Below are 24,178 nucleotides of genomic sequence, written 5' to 3'. Positions count from 1 at the left end.
AATAATGCATAGTAAAGTCGATAAAAGAAACTGACCTAAACAGATGCAGATATTCTGAGTAGGCAATTTATTTTTTATGGAGTAAAACCTATCACATTTCTGATAAATTCACATAGCCCTCAAACAGAGATACGAACGATGTTCCCTCGTTATGACGAATGTAATAATAGAAAGGTCGATCTATGTTGAATGCTTCCGGTGTTACTCTCACAGTTAAAAATATAATTTTTACAACTGTAAACAGAATATAAACAATTACTTGTGTTTTCGATGCTTCGAATTGCTTGTTTAATTATTCGATATTTTAATAAAACGTACTTTGTGTCACAAATGTACGTTTTATTAAAATTGCCACTTTGCACAAAACTTTACTTTTACTGCGTCAAAAATTATTTTCATGTTTACTATATACAAAATAATGCACAGAATAAATTGGAATATAAGCACATAGTATGTGTATGTATTCGCCGACATGCATATTAGTTAGGCAAATAAATGAAAAGCATTATATATTTTACGATTATATGTATAAACATCATAATATTGATAACTTTCTTTCTCTTTAACTCGTATAATTTTAGGAAATCTTTAAAATCACATCGTCATAATTTCAAGGTAACCAGAAACATTCTGTTAGTGCAAGAATCATAATAAAAATAAACAACTGATCGATATCGCAGATTTTAATTCGTAAATCTATTTGTCAGTTTAGATCAATAATGTTTCACGGAATATTTCTACTTTCGGCGCTTTTCATGTAGCCCTCGAATAAAAATAAGACTGTGTCCCCCCCCCCTATAATATGACAATAAAATAATTTATATCGAACACCAAAGGTTCTGTGATATGTATCCCTATAAAGATTTCGGTTTTGTGTGCTACAACTGTGAATAAAATATGAGGTAGGTTGCTTGTTACTTATTTAATTGAGCATTCAAATTTTTTTTCACATTACAAACGTACAAATATTTTATTGATGGTGCTTCAAACTTAAGTACAATACGTATATGATTTTTTGTTAGTTATTCTACCACATAATTCTTTTGAGTAGCTATATAGAAATGGTTTAGAAGATATAATATAAATTAATTGCCATTAAACAATGCATTTTGTTTGTAAACTAGCTGTGCCCCGTCACACATTGCTGTAGCTCAGTCTGGTTAAACAGAAAAGTAAGAAGAGAGGAAACGCGGTATACAATTTTTGTGGGTATACAATTTTTATATGTATAAGAACACGAGCATATTCGAATGCAACGTTGTGTAAAAATTTCAAAGCATTCGTTGAAGAACTTGCGGAGATTTAAGATTTTGAACAAACGAACATTTACATTTTTATTTATATAGAAGATAGAAGATAAAATAAGATATTATACAAATATTAGCAGTTTGACATTTTAAAATTTTCAGTTAAAGATAGATGTAAAAATGCCCGTCTAAAACAATTGTGATAAATATTGATTAAAAAAATGTTCCAATAAAAAGAACAATAAAGTACGTATATAAAAATAAAAATGTAAAAGTAACAAATAATAAGCTTACAATTGCAGTACTTTATGATTTGAGATCGCTAATAAATATTAGAGGAGGAGAGAGTAATATGGCACCCATCTTCATTTTATTGAATAACTTTGTTTATAATTAATATTTTCTATTGAAACTTGAACGATTACATTTGTTAAAGTGTTGCTTGACAGATTCTAGGCTCAAAGTAATAAGATATTTATTATTTGGGATGTGATTTATAAAAATCTAATGCTCTGCACAATCGGTGGCAGAAAAAAAGTGGTTGTAATATGGCTATCTATAAAAATAATCTTAAAAAATTAGTTTAATTTAAAAGAAACATAGTATCTTGTTACAAAATTATCTATCTTTAATTTTCCATTGTTTAGAATTTTCTTGATTTAGAATTTTCCTGCGTTCAGAAACATTAAAAATATTATTAGAAATTTAATTAGAAATATTATTTTATCCCTGTTTAATATAAAACAACAAGCATAAAACGATGTCTTTAATGTTTCCAGATACCGCTATCTAGAATGACGATCGATTTATCGAAGAAATATTTCAATATAAAAATTTTGCTTAAAAAGCCATATTAATAAAATTCCATGTTATTGTTTTAACTTTGTATAACTCGTAATGTGTATAGCCGAATAAAAAAATAAATAACAGAAAAACACTCAAGTATATGTACATTCGTGTAATAACACACTCAAGTTTAAGAATAATGAGGAAGTATGAATAATTAAAGGTTAAAGGTGTACCTTGAAAAAATTTAGAAGTGCTCAAAAGTAAAAATGCCTTATAACAATTGTCACTTATTACGTATTGTTGTATTAGTATCACTAAAAAACGGCCGGCTACTAAACGAATAACTCCATAAGCTATTGTTAGAATATGTCACCTAATAACGGAGATAATAGGGATAACCATATTGTCGACAGTAGCCATAATACTCTCTTCTCCTCTAAACGTAGTGAACATTGAATTTTGAAAATCTTTGTTGGTTTTGACACGTTCACGAAATTATATAACCGTCGAATAAAGATACAAATAATCTCTAATTATAACTTTTGTTGTAATGAATATAATAATAAAACAGGCAATTTACGTCGAACACTAACGATTCTTTAATTATTAAGGCTCCTGACTACTCAGCCGAGAACTCCGCGTTGACGGTAGCGACATTCCGTTGCGGACAAAATTAGAACTAATAGACGTGAAACGTGACAGATTGTCGATGAGATGTTGTCGTGCATGTCATTTTGTTATTATGTATTTCATTGTGCAAATATGACTTGTCTCATATTTACCAAATTCGTAAAAATGGACCGCAAGTAATGTTTCTTTAAATTTTATACATAAAAGCACATTTTTCAATAGCTGTCCATGTGTGTTTTCCTGTCTAAATAGGCGTCACTTTACGTGCTTTTTACGATTATTTACTGACTGCTAGGCAAAAAAAGGATAGTATTAATATTTAGAAGTGTTTCAAAAGCCATCTGATTAATTTGTTTTATCCAAATTGGTTTTATTTACAAATGGCACGTCGGACAAAATTACTTGATATTTCACTCAATTTCTCGCTTCTGACGTCACGATATCAATATGGCCGCGGCAAATACTCAGAAGCCGGTAGCTGATAATTCCAAATATTAGAACTGTTATAATAATAGAATATAGCTATTACATAAGAAAAGTAGATAGATAAAATTATTCCGAATCGGTAAGTTTTAACGGAGTAAAATCTTTCATATTTCTGGTTCAATCACATCACCCATGAATAAAGGTACGGACAATGTTCCCTTCTTCTGACGAATATAATAATAATAAGGTCGATTTACATCGAATTCAACTAACCCAACTCGTGTAGAACACAGAAGTATTTTATAAACTGCAAACAAATATTTAAAACATTATTATGTATTTTTTTGTTATTTAATTTTTCATGCGCGTCACAAATTCATGCTCTGCCTAAGCTAATATCTAGAGTCCGAACCAAAATCACTTTTTTTATTTTCGGCGAAACCGAAACCAAATATTCGGTCAATCTTTAGTTTCGGCCGAATCCAAAACCAAAACCAAAACTTTCCAAAACCAAATGAAAAATACAAAAATTCTAGAAAGGGATATATGTATAAGTGCATGCACAAAAAATATATTATTTATGTATCTATATAGAGGAAAGTCGCCTATTATGAAATATTTTTTTAAGGTTTATAATTTATTTAATGTATATATTAAATAAACTCCTATTTTTATATTCAAATTATAGTAAATATATTTAAGTTTTATTGTCAAAAGTTAGCAACCAATAATAGTTATACTTTGTTATATGTAAAATTTTTTATCAAAATTGCTGATTGTGCTAATTTAAAAAAAGAATTCCAAATATGACAAACAAAGAATTTTTTTATATGAAATGAATCTTATCGACTTGGATTCAAATTAATATCCACACTCAAAATCTAGTTAAATCCAATTAAATAGCTCTTTTAATACTCAAAAACTTTTGTACGTAACACTTTTCTCCAAAATCTACTCTCTTCGAGATATTTTAAAGTCTCAGTGCTAATGTTGAAAGCCATAACTTTCAAGCCTCATAATTTGAAAGTTCCCAATAAAAAATTTTATTATAGCATTTTGGAAAGCTCTCAGAATATGCAAGAATGAATTTTTGAGTGTCTTATATTACGAATTCCACGCTTTGCGGTTTCACGATTACCAAATCTAATATTTATAATCAAACAAATCATTTTTCTATTAATATGACTTTACTCTATCACTGTATGCAGAATTTATTATTAAATACTTGTATAGTTTATAATAAACAAAGTTCAGACTCATCTCAATAAGTCTTGACAACATCGAATTTCAAAACAATTTTTTTTTCAACGACTGTATACATAATCTAATCGTGCATTTTCTAGTAAATAGATTTCACTCCAAGAGTAACAAGTTTATGATGGTACTAATCACATGTGTTTATTAATTTAACAGAAACCTCGCTACTCGATAGTAGGAACCTATCCCATAATAAATAACTTTAACCTATATATATATACACAGGGTGTCATAAAAAAAGGATCACATATTTTGATAGCAGGTAGTATTGATCAAAAGAAGAAGAAAAGGTCTAATTAACATGGGTCCTAAAACTAATATCTTCAAAGATACAAGCTATTTTGTTATTCGAGCTCTTTGTCATTTTCTTATTAGTCGTGTCATCTTTAGAATGTCTCCTGATATTTACATTTGCAATAGATATTACAAGTCAAACAACATTGCGTAGGCCTTGACGCGAAGAATGTGAGCAGCCCTAGTAAACAAAAGAGTGTTTACTACTGTTGCTATACAGTATACGAGAGTTCGTCAGTACGAGATTAATCGTCTCAGTCAGCATTAAAATTTTTTGTTTTTTGTAAAAAGAGTTTTTATTTTGTTATCATATGTACATACATTTAGTTTCTTTATTTCAGTTTTTTTATAGAAGATTAATGATTACATTTTATATTAAAATAAAAATTATTTTTTTATCTCTTTTTGTTTATTTTTTATTTTTTAAGGCACCTAGAAAAAAGATATCATTGTACCCCACTCTTCCCTACTCCTTTGTTCATTACATTCTAAAGATGACACGACTAATAAAAAAATGACAAAGAGCTCAAATAACAAAACAGCTTATATCTTTAAAGATATTAGTTTTAGGACCCGTGTTAATTAGACCTTTTCTTCTTGTTTTGATCAATACTACCTGCTATCAAAATATGTGACCCTTTTTTTTATGACACCCTGTATATATATATATATATATATATATATATAGGTTAAAGTTATATATATATATATATATATATATATATATATATATATATATATTCTAGAAATCATATCACATTTATCACATATTGCACTTAATAATGTCTATTTTTATCGCTCATTACATATAAAGGGCAGGTAGAATGCAGCATATGAGCGTCCAAATGGAACGCAGCCTACTAGTTGAAGTTAAATAATCAAATAATGTAACATAAAAATAATAATTTATCGGCATTTATGCCTAACAAGTTACTTAGTCTGTCTGCATAAATTTGTCCAGTAGAACTAAATAATTATTCACTTGCTGATTCAAGTGATCGCTGCGCCGCGCCAATGTCGCCGGCTATAGTACAACTTCAGTTTCGGTTACATAGCCGAAACTTTGCTTCAGTTTCGGCTGAAACCGAAACTTAGCCGAACCTCAAATTTTTGATCAAAACCGAATCTTCGGTCGGACTCTACAGTAATATCGCAACTTTATAATTGAATGATTATCAAATGATTCTAGTAACTTTCCAATTACATGAAGGATGGTTCGGGCCATGAGTACAAAAATGTGTATGTTATTAAATAAAATAATGCATAAAATAAAGTCGATAAAAAAAATTGATCTAAACAGATGCAGATATTCTGAGTCGGCAATTTATTTTTTATGGAGTAAAACCTATCACATTTCTGATAAATTCACACAACCCTCAAACAGAGATACGAAGGATGTTCCCTCGTTATGACGAATGTAATAATAGAAAGGTCGATCTATGTCGAATGCTTCCGGTCTTACTCTCGCAATTAAAAGTGTAATTCTTACAACTGTAAACAGAATATAAACAATTACTTGTGTTTTCGATGCTTCGAATTGCTTGTTTAATTATTCGATATTTTAATAAAACGTACTTTGTGTCACAAATGTACGTTTTATTAAAATTGCCACTTTGCATGAAATATCTTAATTAATTTTTTATATACTTTCATTTCGTCAAAAAATTATTTTAATGTCTACTGTATAGAATTATGCATAGAATAAATTGTAATATAAGCACATATGTATGCATACGTTTGCCGACATGCGTGTCACTTGCCAAGTAAACAAAAAGCGTATGTATTTTATGATTATATAAATGTCGTAATAGTGATGATTGTTTCTCTAACTTGTTTCTCTAACAAACTTTAAAATCATGCTCTCATAATTTCAAGCTAAAGCATTCCGTTAGTGCTAGAATCGTAACAAAAACAACTCGATATCGTAGATTTTTATTCGTAGATCTATTCGTGATTTTAAATTTATAATGCATGATGTAATATTTATGCTTTCAAGTAACCCTCGAATAAAGACTAGAATGATGCCCTCTTATTACAATAAATATGATAAATATGATAGATATGATAGAAAGATATACGTTGAACACTAAAGATCAAATCGAAGTTTGATAACTATGTGTTGATGATTTGCCCAATTGTAAAAAGAATATAAGAGATCGCTCATTACAGATGTTTGATTAAGCATTAAAATTTTCTTCATTTTATAACGTATATTTTGTCATATACAAGTATGTTTAATCGCCAATAAATGATACATTTTTATTTAAAAATAGGAAAATAAGATATACAAACGTCAACAGTTTGGCATTTTGAAATCAGTTGTAACAATATTGAAGAATTCTTAATTAAAAGAATTATGTAAATAATTATATAAAACAATGTGATAAAATTATTGAGAGAATTCTCACATAAAAATACTATAAAGCTACAAAAATAAAAATGAAAAAATAACAAACTTGTCAACTAAACTGCTTTACAATTTGAGTTTGTTAATAAATATTGAAAGTATTGAATATTGAATTTCAAAAAATCTTTTGCGTGTTTGGCCAAATCACACGACCCTCAAACAGAGATACGAACAATCTCTTATTAAGTTCGTTGTAATGAATAGAATAATAAAACGGTCGGTTTATTTCGAACGTTGGCGTGTATGAACTTAAACTGAGTGGCACGATTTCAACTCCTGCGAACAAAACATTAATAATCAGGCATTATATGTATAATGAAATACTTGACATCGTTCCTTTTTCGTCAAAGCAATCCTTGCACGAATGTATGCTTCGCATGCTTCGTTACTAATTTGATTTTATTCCTCTTTGAGGAAATATCTTTCTTTCTCCGACGTTCTCTTCTCGCTCTGCTACCAATTATTACTACTGATAAAACTTGCACCAAAAAATGTAAATATATTCTAAAACTTATTCAATATTTTTATAACAAACATCTCCTTTTACTGAATTTTTGGCTACCCTCCCAAAGAAAAGAAGAAAAAAAAACAATCATATCGTTGTAGGAAATTGTGAGATAATTAATTGTTTCCAAAATATGAAATTATGCAGCAAACAATGATCATAAATGATAAATATTATCGTGCAAAAAGAGAAAAAAAAAGAGGTAAGCAGATTAATAAGGATCTTACAGATCGTTTAGCTGCGACTGCATTTTGCGATGTTCACACGTGCAACACATCTAGTTAACTTCTTAATTTCGGATCATGTACATGGCCTCGGAATAGTTCGAAATCGTTTGACCATCGCACTACGAATGAAAACGGCCTGTTTGCTTCGAAGTTCTCGAAATCAGGTAGAAATCTTCGATTGCTGATGCCTACCAGAGAAATGTCAAATTCCACCATGTAATTTTTTTGCGATAAGATTTGAAGAATTGACCAAAAGAAGCATTTTGAACCAAAAGAAGTGCTTTTAGATGGTTCAGATTGGCTTAAAAGAAGATTTGCTCGGGCAGCTTGGATATTTCTCATTCTCAAAAGAACCTACTTCTCGCGTACAATAATATTTAATGTATATGGTATGTTATAATAAAATTATATTTTGATTATCATTATGATTATAATATTTTGAAAAACTAGTATTATATCTTTTTATCTGAGATGTTAACACCAATAATTTTATTATTAACAATTTTATTAATCAGCAGATACAGAAATAATTTCATGTCAGTAATTTTAGAATTATAGAGTTTATTGCACACAAGATAAAAGAAATTAAATATCTTATCGTAAAAATTAAAATTATTAAAAAACAGTGTCTTTGAACCGATTTAAATGCACTTCTAATTCCCACGATTTGTGTTGCATTGTGCGTAAAAATTAGGAAACAAAAAATAACTCAGGAAGGTAAAAATTGATTAAGAAAAATTTCACATAAAAATATAATAAAACTATAAAAAAGCAAAAGTAACCATTTAATCATTAAAATTACATATACGTCTATCATTTAGAATTATCGTAATTAGAAATTATAATTAGAAAATGTATTAATGCGTCATGGTTTTGGATATTATGGAATAATTAAGTCTATTGAAATTCATTACATATCACATATTGTGTAGTAAATTAAAAAGAACAACGTCTTTTTAAATAATAATCGCACATCTAAAAAATGTCTTAAATATGTCAAACTTGCAAGATTTTCGGACTTGTAAACTTAATCATATTTGGTTTGAACAACTAGTTTTCGAAATTTAGTTTCTATTATTATACAAATATTATCATGCTTTACAAATTATACATTTCACGACATTACTGTCAAATATATGAAAGATATATATTGTATATATTTATAACTGTTCGTAAATTAAGTCTCTAACATTAATCACACGTGTCGTCAAAATGTTTCCCTTTTTTTCTTTAAACAACCGCTGAGTATTGATCAAAATACATAATAAAAATATATGAGAAATTAAAAAAGTATTATTGTGTATTCGCGTTTCTGCTACTCGCGTAATAATTAATAACATACAAAAGACACTAACTTCTATTTCCTACCGTTACGTGAAAAGATATAAATATTTATTATCACTACCACAGGATCTTCGTTACGAATAACGGGATGCTGTTCAGTTTAATGATTGCCAGGAAAGGATGATCGACTTGAAGTATAATAGGCTCCACTGGTTTCCAAGTACCCGAAAGAGGTCTGACAGAGATACCTGCCAGAAGAGCATTCCTTTTATCAATTATCCGTTTCAATGATCAGGTACGCTCTTGAATAATCAGCGCGCGTAAAATGCTCACATGTTACTGTGATGATCAGGTATTATTGATTAAATATTAGTCATGCCAGGACTTGATCAGAGCGTAGAGACCAGTTGAGAGTGCAAACAAAAAGAGAATTTTTAGCACAGTGATGAAAGATGACATCATTAAATCATCATAGAATCAGTAAGTCATGAATCAAGCAATGAAAATTGTTTTACAAGTTATTTCTTTAAAACTTATTATTTTTTGGTCCAAAATGTCCATGTATAGATCCATTACATAGTTCCACATCTTTATCTGCCAATTTTCTTATGTAACCGAATAAAAAAAAATTCTATTTTATCAGATATATTCGGGTTTTGTTGCATTGAATTGGGAAAAACGCATCCACATTGTCGTTATGATGTAACAAAACTGTTCGCATCGAAAAATAATCCGATTGATGGGTAGCATTCGTGATGAGAACTTCATTTATTATTCTCATGACAAAACAATTGCCAAAAGGTTCGAGAGATTTTTCCTAAAAATGTTGTCATCTTTTCTTCTTTTTTTCGTTAGTAGCTTTTATTAAGCTAAATTGCTATTGTGATCAGCGTGTTCCAATAAAATAAATTGGATTATTCGCTGTTCACTGCATCGCAATTTTGTTTTGTATTCGCATGGTATTACAGTCGTCGCTGTTATCGCAATTATATCCTTATCATCGTGAACTATGAACCACATAACTCGTTGTTGATGACATCAACAAACGCGTATTCTAAATTTGTTAAAGATGATTTAATAAACATGAAAGACCAATTTAGCATATCCAATTTTGAGCTTCTGCCAATTTCACCAATCACTTGCACAATATGTTTAGAAATAAATTGCGGAAGTTCATAAAGTACAATTTAAATGCGAGAATGTGTTTAAAGATTCCTACTTTCTAAGAATTTTAAATTTTGTGTTACCTAAAAAAATTCAATTGTTTCTCCAAAATAAAGCTTAATGATACAGGTATGCAGCACTATAACGCTTTCAGGTTAAATTACATGAAAGATTTAAATCAAATGCGAGCATTCATCAAGTGTCAATGGTCGCGACACTAGAACGCTTTGCTTATTGTATAAAATTTTAATTGTAAGATTTTCCAATTGTCATCGAAACAACAGATCATATAAATTATCTATATGTTACTGCATCCGATTACATCCCGTTGTCTGACGGAAGTAATAACATCATAGGTGCAACGTGAGTAACAGGTGCACAATCAAACAAACTGCAGTGCGATTGCGGTGCGATATGTGATAAAGCGTTTATTAACAATGCAATAGTATGTTCGTAAAAGTGAAAAAGACAAAATATAAAAAAAAAATAGAAAAGAATAAAAAAATATGAAAAGTATGTTGTGCAGAATAGCCAATACGTTCATGTGAAAAGCATGTGAGCAACATTTAGCTACCACACTCAGCTTAAAATCACGGCAGCGTACAAAATCACATACATCCGTGCCGCAGAAACTCCGAGAGCGAGCAAATTTGGAATTTTGCAAACCATTGTGCAACATAATTAACACAACATAACATTGCACATGCACAGGCATAATCGAATAGTTTCCGAAAAAATTTCTCAGAGTTTCTCGGAAGCGAAAAAGAATCTCGATGTATCCCAAATAAAATTAAACGAAATATCATCTTGCTTTTGAAATGAAATTAATATTGCTTATCGATATTAGTATTTTTTCTTTTCTATCTCGATTATAAATGTTACATTATAAAATTTACAATTTTTTTTCAAAATCATAAATTTTACAAAATATAAAACTATAAAGCAGTAAAAAACAAAATAAAAATGTGAAACGTACTTATAAAAAGTATTTAAAAAAAATTATCTATTTGATTTGCGCATTGTTCTCGTATTTGAAGATTACGGTTCTCATATTCAAAACTTCAGGATAATATTTCGCTCGTTTTTGGCTTTTTTTGACAATTAGGTGCAAAAAACAAAGCAAAATGTACTTACCAGTGACGGCGGCAGCCTCGCTACCTTCCTCATTAACTTCGATGAAAGCTTTTTGCACAACTTTGTCGATCTTCACAGGTGTCTCCGAAATGCCTTTAAAGTTAGCACTGTTGCTGAACGGTTCAGTAAGACCCATCTGAAGTAAATAAAATCATGAATAAGATACGATGTCGAAGATATTAATTTTGCTAATCGATCAACAAAATATTATAACGTGCCTTATTAGACAATGTATCTTTAAGATCCAATTTGCTCTCGGTCTTGAACTTGGGCAGGTACACTCGGACTTCGCGTTCGTACATTTGGGTGAGACGGGTGCTGCATTCTGTGCTAACCTCCTCGAGCTTGTCAGTCAGCGCAGCTAGACCATCAACTTTATTGGGTAGAATAATTACCATGCTGATCTCTTTGTTCTGCAGTAATAAAAATTAAACATAAAGAGAGATTCGCGAAGGGAAAGATTAAAAAAGTATTTCTGAAAAGCAGCAAATTATATTATTTAATTAAACTTTTTTCTGAAAATTTGTGAAAGCAACATTACCGCGTACGGCAGCTCGATGCATTTAGCATCGAATTCCGGCAACTCGACGAATTTGTAGTTGCCCTTCCTGTACATAGTTGGAACATCCTTCACAGTGTTGGCATCAATGTGGAACGGACGGTCCGTGGTAGACTTAGGATCGAACTCGTGCGCCCATTTGCCCTTGAAGTACACCGCGTTTGCGAGCACCAATGCAGTATCAGCAGACAAATCACCTGTAATCAATGACAAACAATCAGAAGCATTTAAAAAATTTTGTTTCAGTAAATTAGTGAACTTTTATATAATTTTATGTAAATCTACTGATACAATATCAACAGACAGCAAAAAATACTCAATATTCTAATGAGTTACTACATTCTTTAGGATATCGTGAGATTCTGTGTAAGAGCAACTTGTAAGTGACAGGTCGTGAGTTCGAACTCACGCGTCCCATATATTTTTAAATCGTAATCTTTAGCAGAAATTACGGAGAAACTTTTCAGATGATGTACAGGGATTGATAGTCTTACCCGCTCCTATTACTATTATTACTACTACATTGTTTGCAATATAGTCGTTGAGATTGCTTTTTTTTAAACTGTGACAAAAAAACATAAAAATTTGATATGGTTTTTACTAATATAAAACATCATTCTTTACTAGAAGCAACGACGTTGTCGATGCGGTTGTTGGTGTTTTCCTTGGCCCAAGAATTGATGGTGGTCGCGGCTTTCTCACTTGCGGCGAAATTTACCAAATCAATGTCAGAATGATAGTATGTTTGGAGATTTTGCTTGTACTCAGGTTTCACGTTGAAATTTTCGTTGATGAACATTTTGTTAGCGAGTTTTAAAGTAACATTCTCCACATTCTGTAAGAACAATATTTCACCATTTCGATTAACCGTCAATTGCGAGTGTTACAAAATGCATCACATAATAAGATCAAAACTAATTCGATAAATAGATGATTTATGATGTAATTTAATACTTATGTATGTAATGACATAAATTTGTACTGTATTGATAATTACATTCAATTTATTGATCAGACTCTGGTATCCTTCAAGTGTCTGAGTTTTGGACGGAAGCTTGAGAACATCTTTGAACTGTGCCTCAGTTGCTTCAGCAGAGCCGTCAGCTGCCATGCTCAGGGCGATGTGTGCGCTCAGTGGAGAACATATCAAATTATCATTCTGTTCTTTCGCAACAGTCTGAAAAAAAACAATTATCCATTATAAAAACTGTTTTATTTTCAAATTAACGAAATGAATGCTTTATACATTACAAATATCAGAATATCAAAAAATTAAGCAAGTTAATTTAAGAAACAGACCTTATCTTTTGATTATTTTACTGCTACTCAAGTTACTTCGTACGGTATTATTTAATATAAAATATTAAAATTAGTAATACAAATTTAGCCAAAACTATTGTTGCAATTATTAATAAAACTGTATAATATTAAAATAATAAATAGTACGAGAAACGCTGTATATAATATTTAGAGTTTAATAAAACTTGAGAAACATTTAAATTAAATTAATATACCTTGACGAAATTGGTAGAGAACAAATGGGCGCCCTGAGAAACAGCCTGAGTGGCCAAATCAGTTCCAGTTGGCTGAGACATGGTTGATGCAAATAGGCAAAATGCCAAAAGACTTCTCTGTACTGTAATAACAAAGAAAAAAAAAGATATAATAGTAAATTCATTGAAAAATTCCTCTGCCAATAACAAAGGAGAATCACATAATAAAAAAAAATATAAGAAAAATATTATCTTTACTAATAATTATTACCTTTATTATTAATTGAATAATTTTAACAATAAGACAAACTTTCAAATACTTTTTTATGTTTACGGTCCTTAGAAAAAAGTCTCTGATTAATTCGATATTTTAATGTAACGCGATATCGCGTTGAAATAAAGATCATCACTTTGAGTATTGTAGTACTGTCGAAAATTGAACACTTGCGCTCGAAGGTCACATACAAATCAAAATAAAATGTCGATTATGTTGTCCAAGGTGAACACGAAATTACCACATCGCTACAAATCTTACACGTATAAATGTATATATTATATACCTACATATAATATACGAGATTTTTAAAAAGCGATATGAAGATTAAAAGGCCAATAAAAGTGTAACCTAAATATACGTTTTTACGCAAGTAATGAAATGACATTTTACGAACTAAAGTTTATCGACAGATAAATTTACTTGAGAACTGGCAAACATGAAAACCGGATCTTTAAAGAATTGTAGTTATGTGGTGACACAAGATTTGCAAAATAATACAAATACTTTAAAATAATATTTAACACAAAATAATATTTAAAAATTAATGTTAACGTTGAAAAAAAAAACACCATAAAATATTCATTTACTATTTTTCGCTTGTATCGATAAAAAATTTAATGAAATTAATTATTCAGTTGAGTATTTGGTATATCTTTCGAACATAAATATATTTTTTGATATGTTGATTTTGTCATCTTGCCTTTTAATCAAATATAATAATGTGTTTGAGATGAATCATACGTGCACGTGCAAAATAATGATTAATACTCATTCGTATTTGCGATCATTACGTAACAGTATCCAAGAATAATATAAATATATAATTTTTTACACATGTGGTATTATTGACACCTTCTAATGTAGATCATATCAATTTGATGAAGCTGCGTATTACACATACACGTCAAATATATAATTTTCAAAGAAAATGACGAATGTTTCCAATAAATAACCAATTATATAGAATGTTATGTTAATACGTAAATAATTACAAATATTCGTAAACGATAATTCTGATGCCATTAATTTAATTTACAAAATCATAGATACCGAGTTAAATATGTGAAAATTAAGTGGGAGTATCGTTGAAATTTTGCGAAGAAATTTTCTACATAAGTGAGTGTATCACGAATGATTACATAAATAATAATTGCTCGATCTATCTCGGTGCGTGTGTGAATTCAAAGCGAATAACTCAAGCCAAACGAATCGTTTTTCGTTTTCTCTTTTCATTACACGACATAAACTTGTTTTCGATAGATCGTATATGTTGCGTTTGCGGTTAAAGCAAAAACGTCATTCTCTCTTTCCATTAAGATCGTCGATTAATATTTAAATTCTAAATGCGATATAATTATCGTTACACAAGCCACGTAAGTAAATCGGAAGTTGATTACGTCCTAAGTTTCTCAGCCACGTACGAGGAACGCCTCGACAAACAAGGATACGAGCAGTGATACTGCCGGCGATAATGGAAAATATTATTCCAACAGATATACATGACCTCAGTTCTGTCGAGTTAACAGAGGGCAAAAGTTTGACAATTATATAAACGAGATAACGCGGCCGTCAGCATACGGGTCATTTACGCAGGGTGTCGGAGCAGGATCATCATCTTTCTCCTTCCAAACATTTGTCACTCAGTTTTCTTTAAAAATTTTATTTGAGAATTAATTTATTGAATCATAACTTCGAAGAGGTGAATTTTTCCTAATACGCGTATACATCTTTATACATGTCTGTAAATTTTCATAAATCGTTGAATTTTGTAATCAAACGTTTTGTCGTTTGTTTTACAAAGATTAATTTAGTGAAATCTCCTCAGTTGTTTTCAATTTAGTAAATATATAATATTTACGGTTGAGAGAACAGCCATTCTTTGGCCTTCGATGTGTCATTGAAGGAGGGAGGATGATGAACCTGGGACACTCTGTACATGTAATTATGTTGTTGCGTAATAACAACGATCAAGAAAAGAACATAGAATGCATATTGCTTGCGTGTTGCCATGATATGCTTGAGCATGTGCTGATATGTGCAAAGAATATATCAATATCATGCTGTTTATTTGATGATATTTATCAACTTCTATACATATTGAAAAATCTTGTTATTTGCAACAGCAATTATAAATCGGAAATAACTCGCAAGTTATATCACTAAGCTTATAATATATATAATGTATATTTTATTAAAACACCGAGATATAAAAATGTGACGTGAGAAGATTTTAAAGAATTATTAAAAATAATATCACTTCTTAGAAGAATATTACTTTGCAGCAGAATTATTATTTTCGATTTTTTCTTAATGTTGTCGCACACGGAACGTGTGTAGACTTTCAATGTAAAATCAGCCAACCGGAAGAAATTTAATTTTCCAAGAATCTGACGCTTGCTGATTTTTTATGCCACGTAATTTAAAGTATTTAAATTTAAAGTCATTAAATATTGTCAATAATATATAAAAAAATATTCGTCGTATGGCAAAATATTGCGTACATGATAATCGTCTAATTCACAGAATTATTTGAAATAAAAATTAAATATAAAACCAATATAAGAGTACGCGACGAGATATCAGTGCAATTAACGATAAAGTAGAAATAACAAACGAGAATATCGCGGGACCATTAAACTGATGATATTTCCCGCTGCCTCGTTGGGAAAAACCCGTTGAAACGTTAATGTAACCGCCGTGTTATACACACACGGCTAATCACGTATGACAACTGAATAATACGATGGATAGGCGAACAAAGATATAACAGCAATCTTATTTAGTGTGCAATGGTTTTCTTTCTCGGTAGTAGTAATAATTTTCACATTTTCCAAGAGGAAATAAGAAAAAAATTTGTTCTAAGACGAACGAATGTTTCTGATGAAAACATTATAAATAATCGGAACTTAATTGACCAATTGACGTATTAATGTCGAATTGCAAGCTCTCATGTACAATTGCAATTTATCCACACTATCAAATTTCAGAATTTAAAGTTTCCTCTTCATTCTTCTCTTTCTCTTATATACAAGGGAAACCCTTCAAAGTGATCTCCTCGATCTTAATAAAATTTTATGGGTGTGTAGTGTTCGCTCACACCTTTACTGTAGTGAAGCCAACTTCGTTGCACAACTTAGGCATTCTCAAGAACATGATAATTAAATATTTTCAGTACCTATAGTACGGCGAGAATCACTTTGAAGAATTCCCTTTGTTAATATCGATGACATAACTGTATTTTATCAGACTATCGTATAAGACTTTGGAGAATTTTTATAAAAGCACTTGCGTTTATTTTCTCTTGTGTGATTTTAGCACTTTATGTTAAAACTAATTTATAATAAATTACATTTAATGTAAATAGAAATATAAAACTAATCGCATAATTATACGTGCATTCATACGTATTTATTGCAAATTTATAGAGATAGTTTTACGAGTTGTAATTTATATGACTGTTTATATTATAATTCGCACAAAATAAAATCGTTTGATGTGAGCAATAAAATTTTATTGGATTCGTTATGTTTTTTACATAATAACGAAAATAAATATTATCACATCGGGATTGCGACACGATAGAAAAAACTTATATCCATGCACTATGAATTAAACATAATTAATCACGAGTTGCCTTATTTTTTTAAAAATAAGATAATTTATTTTTTTTAATACAAGATATTTTATTTATTTCTAGCTACGATAGAAGAATGATACGTTGATTAATAACAAACATTGACGAGCAATGAAAGCAGCACAAAAATTATGTAAAATTCTATCAATCATTGGCAAGAAAACCACCATATATTTTTTGTTCATTATATTTACTATGAATTTTCACAAAATACATAATATTTTATGAAAAATTATTATATAAATATAAGAAAACATACGTTCGAATAATTGGCGATAAATTTCAAACCGAAAGAAATGCATCGTTCCTTTTAAATCTCATCAATTCTTACTTTTTCCCTTTTATTCCGCCCTGTCCGATAAAAACTCGAGTACGATGTGCAATATGGAAATCGTTCAAGTCCAGAATAAATCTACGCAGCTAATCAACTGCATGGCGTATTAACCAGAGGCATCTGATTAATTCCCGATGAGACGATACTAATGAACCGACGTGAAAAGATCACGCTATGCAGCTCTGAAAATGAATCACGCTGAACAAGAATAGCGCTATCCGGCATGGATCACCTTGGAGCAACCATCACGATACAAGAATTACGACTCGCCGGATAGCACTATCGGGCCGATACGTCAATTCGGCGCGTATCGATAAGGCGTCGTTGTATCAGAAGAGATTCGGTGAGACCTGTATATCCGATAATGGCGTTTGTTGCGAAGAGAAAGAGAGCGTTTGGGGTTATCGCGGCTACAAAGGTAACCGTATCCGATGGCCTATTTGATCTCGATAGCGCGAAAGGAATTAAGAAGCTATAAGAAGAATCTAATACACGAATCCAATTTTGAATTTTTCTTCTCTTTCACTGCATTAGTTCTCGAATTTCGCGACTCGTTTTGTCTAACCCGATTTTATTCCTTTTGCATGTTCAATCTTTTGCAGCGTCTTCTTAAAATCTCAACAAGTAGAAAGAAATAATTTTTTAGTAGATGTACATCAAATTGGATTTGAGAACAAAATTTGAGAAAATCTAAATTTACGACAGTGTCATTTAAAAAACATGTATATTTTATATAACATAAATCTATCGTTAAAATTATCTATTTTATTATTCAAAATACTGAAATTTAAAAAAATACTAAAATGTTCAGCATTTATAATAAATACTGAAATGTTTAAAATTGTTTACTTAAAATATACTTTCAATCATGTAATCCAGAAGTGAGTGAAATCTGTAGTCTTTCGAAGCCTGCTGAAGTCTTTCGATTCTCAAATATTGATTTTAAAGCTACGCGAAGGGCACAATAATAGAAGCAATGACTTTCAAGTAGAGAGCATAAGAAAAGAATGGCAAATTATTCCATAAACTTGGAACCAGGGACCAAAGCTCCATAGATCCTATCCGTAATAGGCTAGAGCTTATTAATATGCATCCGTAATTCGCTGCATCCTCCTAGGCAGCTTCGATAACTGGGACCAATCAGAAGAGCCACATAATCAGTTTGCCACCCTCTTTCTATGAAGCTCCCTATTTTCAAGTTATCAGAGATCAGAACAATCAAATTATCTGCCTGCGTGTTGCGTTAACCAGGTATTATGTTGAATGTAATGATATTCGAAATATTAATATTTTATGAAATACAATTTTACAATATATACCAATTACTTTCACATATACACACGTATAAGCCTAAAAGACAATATGCGAAAGGTCTTATAAACAACATATACGTAATTAATAATAACAATTTTTCCAATTTCTAAACATTCACGCAAATATACAGTTTTACAAATGTAAAACGGACGTCTTTGTAAATAAGTTTTATCCATTTTTATATAATTGGAGTCAATCTTTATGACGCAGAGAATTCTGCCAATTGTTTTTCACATAAAAAGAAATTATTTTCACGTGTTCCTCAATATCTTCGCGACATTCAATCTACATTGATGGAAACGGATACAAGAGACGTCACGAATATCACGAATAAACTCGTCCCTTCCTTGGAATCTAAAATTACACCAGATTTAATCCGTGTTTCGTGGATCTATCGCAAGTAGCGATCGATTTGCTCGTGCCCGATATCAATCATGAGTAAAAAATAAATAAATAAATAAATAAATCGCGCGAGTTAAAATCCTATTGAGCTCCGCTTTGCTGATCAGACTCTACTTACGTGTACACATCTTGTCCAACGAACACGTCTGTTTCGAGCACCGAACGCTAACTGCGGAGGACGATCCTCTGCGAGTGAATATGAAATAACGATCGCCCGTATCGCTTCAGGAAAACCCCAGTCCCCCGCCAAGAGAAACAAGTCCGTCGACGTAAACGATCGCTAGTGGCACGACCAATCGTGAGGAAGCGCGCGTTCATGCGGCTCGAATCGGTTGCCGCTGCTCCGGTGCCGCTCGATCGATCCTCGATCGCGACCCTGAGGATCTCGCGTCACACCCGGCTCGAAATATCGCGGATCATCATCAGGGACGGCAGGGAGATCCGAAAACGCAAACGCGCGACGACCACCGCCTCCTTCCTTCGCTTATCCTGCGCGAAGAGCCGACTGTCGATTTTTCGCGATCGCCGATCGTCGATTTACAATAGATCGCGATCGAGCGCGACTCAAGGATGGAGAACGCAAGATCTCTCAACCGCGGAGATTGAACCCAATAAGTATCGTTCCCTGAGACGCGTGAAAATAATTCTTTCAAGTTCTTGTACGAAAAATGACACGACACTCGGCACAGAAATTATTTTAACGAAGCAACTGGATCGGAGATTGAACACATTGAAAGTATAATGCTTATAATTTATAACATTTCAATTAGCAGATTTGATTATCTTTGGGAGTTCAATTATCTTGAATCAAAATCTATTGCTACCGACGTAGATTAACTTTAATGTCTATTAAACTTGCCTTTTATCATTATTTATTTTATTTTTAAAAATTAGAAAAAGATAAAAAGTAAATTGAATTGGGATTAACGTATTTACACTGATAGACGTAAACAAGACTAGAATCGATGATAAGTTATCAATTTTGTATTTTTCTAATTCGTACTTAGTCTATTTTGTTTCTTTCTGTCTGCCAACTATCACAATGTTGAAGTCACATATATGGAAAATTGAAGTTAGATCTCGTATCCTTCCGAAAGATTGTCAGTGGAAAGATCCTACTAAGCGAAGGAATTATTTTTACTGTACGAGGTACGAAACCAGTTCTAGGAAACCAGTTGCCCAGTGCAAGGTTAAATTCACAAACGTACTAACACTTTCCCTCCTTGTATCCACTTAGATTCTTATAAATAATCGTGCAAACATTTGTGCAGGTGCGCTCTTTATTTGCATTTTTGGCATACTCTTGCTTCAGGCATCCCCATGGTCACAGGAAAGACATGGGAAACATCCAACGGAGAGGAGTAACAGACAGTAAAGAAAGAAGCTTAAAAAAATGAGAAACTTAAGAAATACGAAACGAAAAAAAAATTTTATCCTTATACAATTAAAGACGAGATAGGTCTACGTACGGTTACAGCAGGATCTTGGCGCTGAAATATACTTTGTGATTTTACTTACGATTTCTGATTCCTTTGAACTGTGCGCCGTTACTTTAGGTTTCAAACATAACTCTTAGACTGAATCTTGAATAATATTATATTTCACGCACGTTAGAGTTATAAAAAAAAAGAGGCTCGGTCTCTCTTCACTTCGCGTGTCACTTGGCGCGACACGCGACCGCACCTCTTGATGGATTATTGGATTATTAGATACGGCATAATTTAATTACAACAAATGTATATTAATCTACGTTTCATGCGTATTGATATTAATTTCTTTTTAATAATATTAATTAATCAATATGTTGGAATTTCCATTGGATTGCACTACGTGTGTGTATCATTGGGGAAAATTCATTTAATCATAAAGTAATTCAAAATCCAGTAATTCAAAAATCAATGAATTTTTACGGTATTTTGGACCGGAGCACGCAAACGTACATAGAATTGGCATTTACCATCTTACAATACAGCCGAGTTTATATCCATCGCCGTACAAAAATACTTCCTACAGAGACCAACAGGAAAAAGTCGCATGAAGATATATTACGTGGTAAAACCGGTTATTCTACGGGATTATCCTATAGTTTGAGACTTTATAGCTCGTTAATGTAGTCCTATGATAAGGACGACTGCATAAGAACGAATGAAACGAAATCGGGTATTTCGAGAGTAGATACAATATCGAAAATATAAATAAATAGATTCTCAAGTTTCTTAGAATTATAGATATTATTGCAGGCTCCTCCTAGAGTTAAAAATTATTTTCAATGAATATATTTAATTTACTTTAATTGATTAAAAATGGGCGAGGCAAATCTTGCGCGTAAATAAACACAACTTCAATATTTGTTTTAATTTAAAAAGGGAACTCTAAATGAGATACATCAAGTTTTTACATATTGATTTAAAATCGTAAATAATTTATTTTCCTCTTGCAAATTTTCTCGATAATCGCAACAATTTAATCAGCAGACAATGTTTTTTAAATGTTTCTTCAATAATTATATTTAATTGGTTTTTTAATATTTAGGAAACATTTAAAAAAACATGGCTTGCTGATTGGATCTATGTAAGAAAATAACATAGAAACTCAAGTGTTTTTCTCATTATACGAAAGCGTCATCGAAGGCTACCTGCGTCATCAAATTTCTCAGAGAAATCGGATACCTTTACTTGTGTTGCCTACTATCGTTAGCATTTGAAGAGTATAAAAGAAAATATTTTCTTTCACATATCTATAGATAATTTTCTCGAAATTCTATAACCTGACTCTACCTGAAAATTGAAAGAAACAAAATTGAAAGAATGAAAGAAATGGAAGAGACGCGATTGATTCGCAAAAATTGTCAACTTTGGTAAGATAGAAGTTTTATGAAGATGAAAAATAAATCGTTTAATTTGAGCAGCGATTTTATTTCATTTTTTAAATTAATTTCCATTGCTTCATTATTGTAAAATCTGAAGTTACATATTTATTAAACTGTTCGGAAAATTTGTTTTAAATTTTGCGCGCTCCACGTTGCTCTAAGAGGATACGTTCCATTTCACGCATGATGCGCATGATGTATCATTTCGTCCTTGTTTAATATTTGAGAAATTACAAGGATAAAATGATATGCCACGTGCATTATGCATGAAACGAAACGTAGCCAAAGTAATCAATAATCATTGTCAACAAACCCCTTTCCGGAATAAATTTCTAGAACAACTTAATATAATAATAAAAAATATTTTTTTTTAATTTTCTTGGACATTACTCTGATTGCACAAATAAATCAATATCGAATTTAATTAAATTAATTATCTTTATATTATTTTTAAACACAAAATTATATTTCCGAAATTACGTAGAAAATTTCTTTAATAAGATCTTTTAAAAAAAAATTCTTTATACTATATTAAAATACATCGTGTACTACATTAAATTAAAAAAAAAAAAAAACTGAAATTTTTTAAAATATTGTTGCGCTTTTTTAACTGTTCCTTGATTTTGATTAGCATTTTGGGAGCATGGTTTTATTAATTTTCGAGAGTTCAAATTAAAATTTATGTTATACTAATGAAAAAGGTAACAATTTATTTTCTTTAATGTTAGAAACAAAATGAAATAAAAAACCTCTCTACTAACAGCTGGTTACAATAATTACGTATTATTATACGATTTAGAGCATATAATTACAAATATTTATATAACAATTTAATTGTAATTAATTAGTTTTTATGATTCCTACTCATATGGTACAATACATTCCAGCAATGTTGCAGCAACTTTGCAATATTTCTAGACCCTAACAGCGTACTTTATCCAGGGGACGTCCCATGGACGTTCTTAGGACATCCGTACGTCCTAAGGACGTCCATGCAACGTCCCCTGGATGAAGTGTGCTGTTAGGGGAATGTTACTGCAATATTGCTGAAATATTATATCATATTCCGTGCCACATGCATAGAGATTGAAGTATTTAGTGTTGTACAGACAACACATTCACTTACACCTTCTGAATGACATCATCGGAAATGTAAAAAGTCCCCCCGTGATGGATATGATTCACACAAGCCAAAGAAACGAATGCGACGCGCAATAATTATCATTGCAAGACAATCGCTATAACAAATCTGTATGTCAATTTACCAATCGGCGATTGGCGGCAAGAGCAGCAAACACAGACTTCCAGTGCTTGGCGATTTATTCATGCGCAACAGCACAAATCGTCCCGTAAATCTCTTGTGCTTCGCTTCGCACTCGTTTGCTCGTCCACACCAATCCACACTCCACCATGCCAAGCTACAATCGATTCCGGCCGGCTGTAAACCGGCGATTACTCGCATGACGAAGTATCGATGTCAAAGATCGATAGTGCGACTTGGTCGATGGAGGGATGGAGGACACGCGTTTGCGCGCGCATATCAACAGGTGTTGAATTGGTGAACGGCACAGCTTTGTCAGCAGTGATCACAAACAGTCACGAATACCGGCTGATTCATCCGAACAGATGGAGAATTATCTACGTGACACTCCAAGCTAATTGCGTACTACTCGCTTCGATAACAACCGATCGGATGAAAATTTATGTCTATATGGAAAGTTGGAAATAAAAAAAATGTACTGTATCCGTCATAAGTATAAAAATAGTCTGCGTTTTACAGGCAAACAATCGCATAACAGCGATCTGTACACGTTTTAAATTTTTAAAAAATTTTGTACAAATTTGAAGTTTTATCACAAACATTTTTTCTTTTTAGTTTCAAAGTTAAAAAATATTTTATAAAAAATGAGTTTAAACGAATTTTTACAAAAA

General features: G+C 31.3%; 1 protein-coding gene across 30 annotated transcripts in view; it reads right to left on the bottom strand.

Annotated features, from left to right (window-relative positions):
* LOC105207463 (antichymotrypsin-2) overlaps window positions 1-23,665 on the bottom strand; it is a 49,862-nt gene extending 26,197 nt beyond the window's left edge. For 21 of the 30 annotated variants that reach the window (XR_851443.3, XM_011176917.3, XM_011176930.3 and 18 more), the window contains exons 1-7: window positions 23,373-23,403; window positions 13,438-13,559; window positions 12,921-13,100; window positions 12,548-12,758; window positions 11,906-12,120; window positions 11,583-11,777; window positions 11,365-11,500 (exon numbers count right to left, since the gene is read on the bottom strand). Coding sequence is in view for 28 of the 30 variants with exons in the window: in XM_011176917.3 (XP_011175219.1) it covers window positions 11,365-11,500; window positions 11,583-11,777; window positions 11,906-12,120; window positions 12,548-12,758; window positions 12,921-13,100; window positions 13,438-13,559; window positions 23,373-23,391 (1,078 nt within the window). In the remaining 2 variants the exon portion in view is untranslated. Of the gene's footprint in view, window positions 1-35; window positions 235-3,024; window positions 3,400-5,952; window positions 6,135-6,838; window positions 7,327-7,480; window positions 7,971-8,553; window positions 9,315-11,364; window positions 11,501-11,582; window positions 11,778-11,905; window positions 12,121-12,547; window positions 12,759-12,920; window positions 13,101-13,437; window positions 13,560-19,495; window positions 19,737-23,372; window positions 23,404-23,511 lie in introns of those variants that run through there. The other 9 variants (XM_011176918.3, XM_011176928.3, XR_005575013.1 and 6 more) reach the window with 8 other exon arrangements.
* Window positions 23,666-24,178: the final 513 nt, after the last annotated feature.

This window comes from Solenopsis invicta, chromosome 6, assembly GCF_016802725.1.
Source record: "Solenopsis invicta isolate M01_SB chromosome 6, UNIL_Sinv_3.0, whole genome shotgun sequence".
Classification (NCBI taxonomy): Eukaryota; Metazoa; Arthropoda; class Insecta; order Hymenoptera; family Formicidae; genus Solenopsis; species Solenopsis invicta.
Note: the sequence above shows the minus strand (reverse complement) of the source record. Positions and strands in the feature narration are given on the sequence as shown.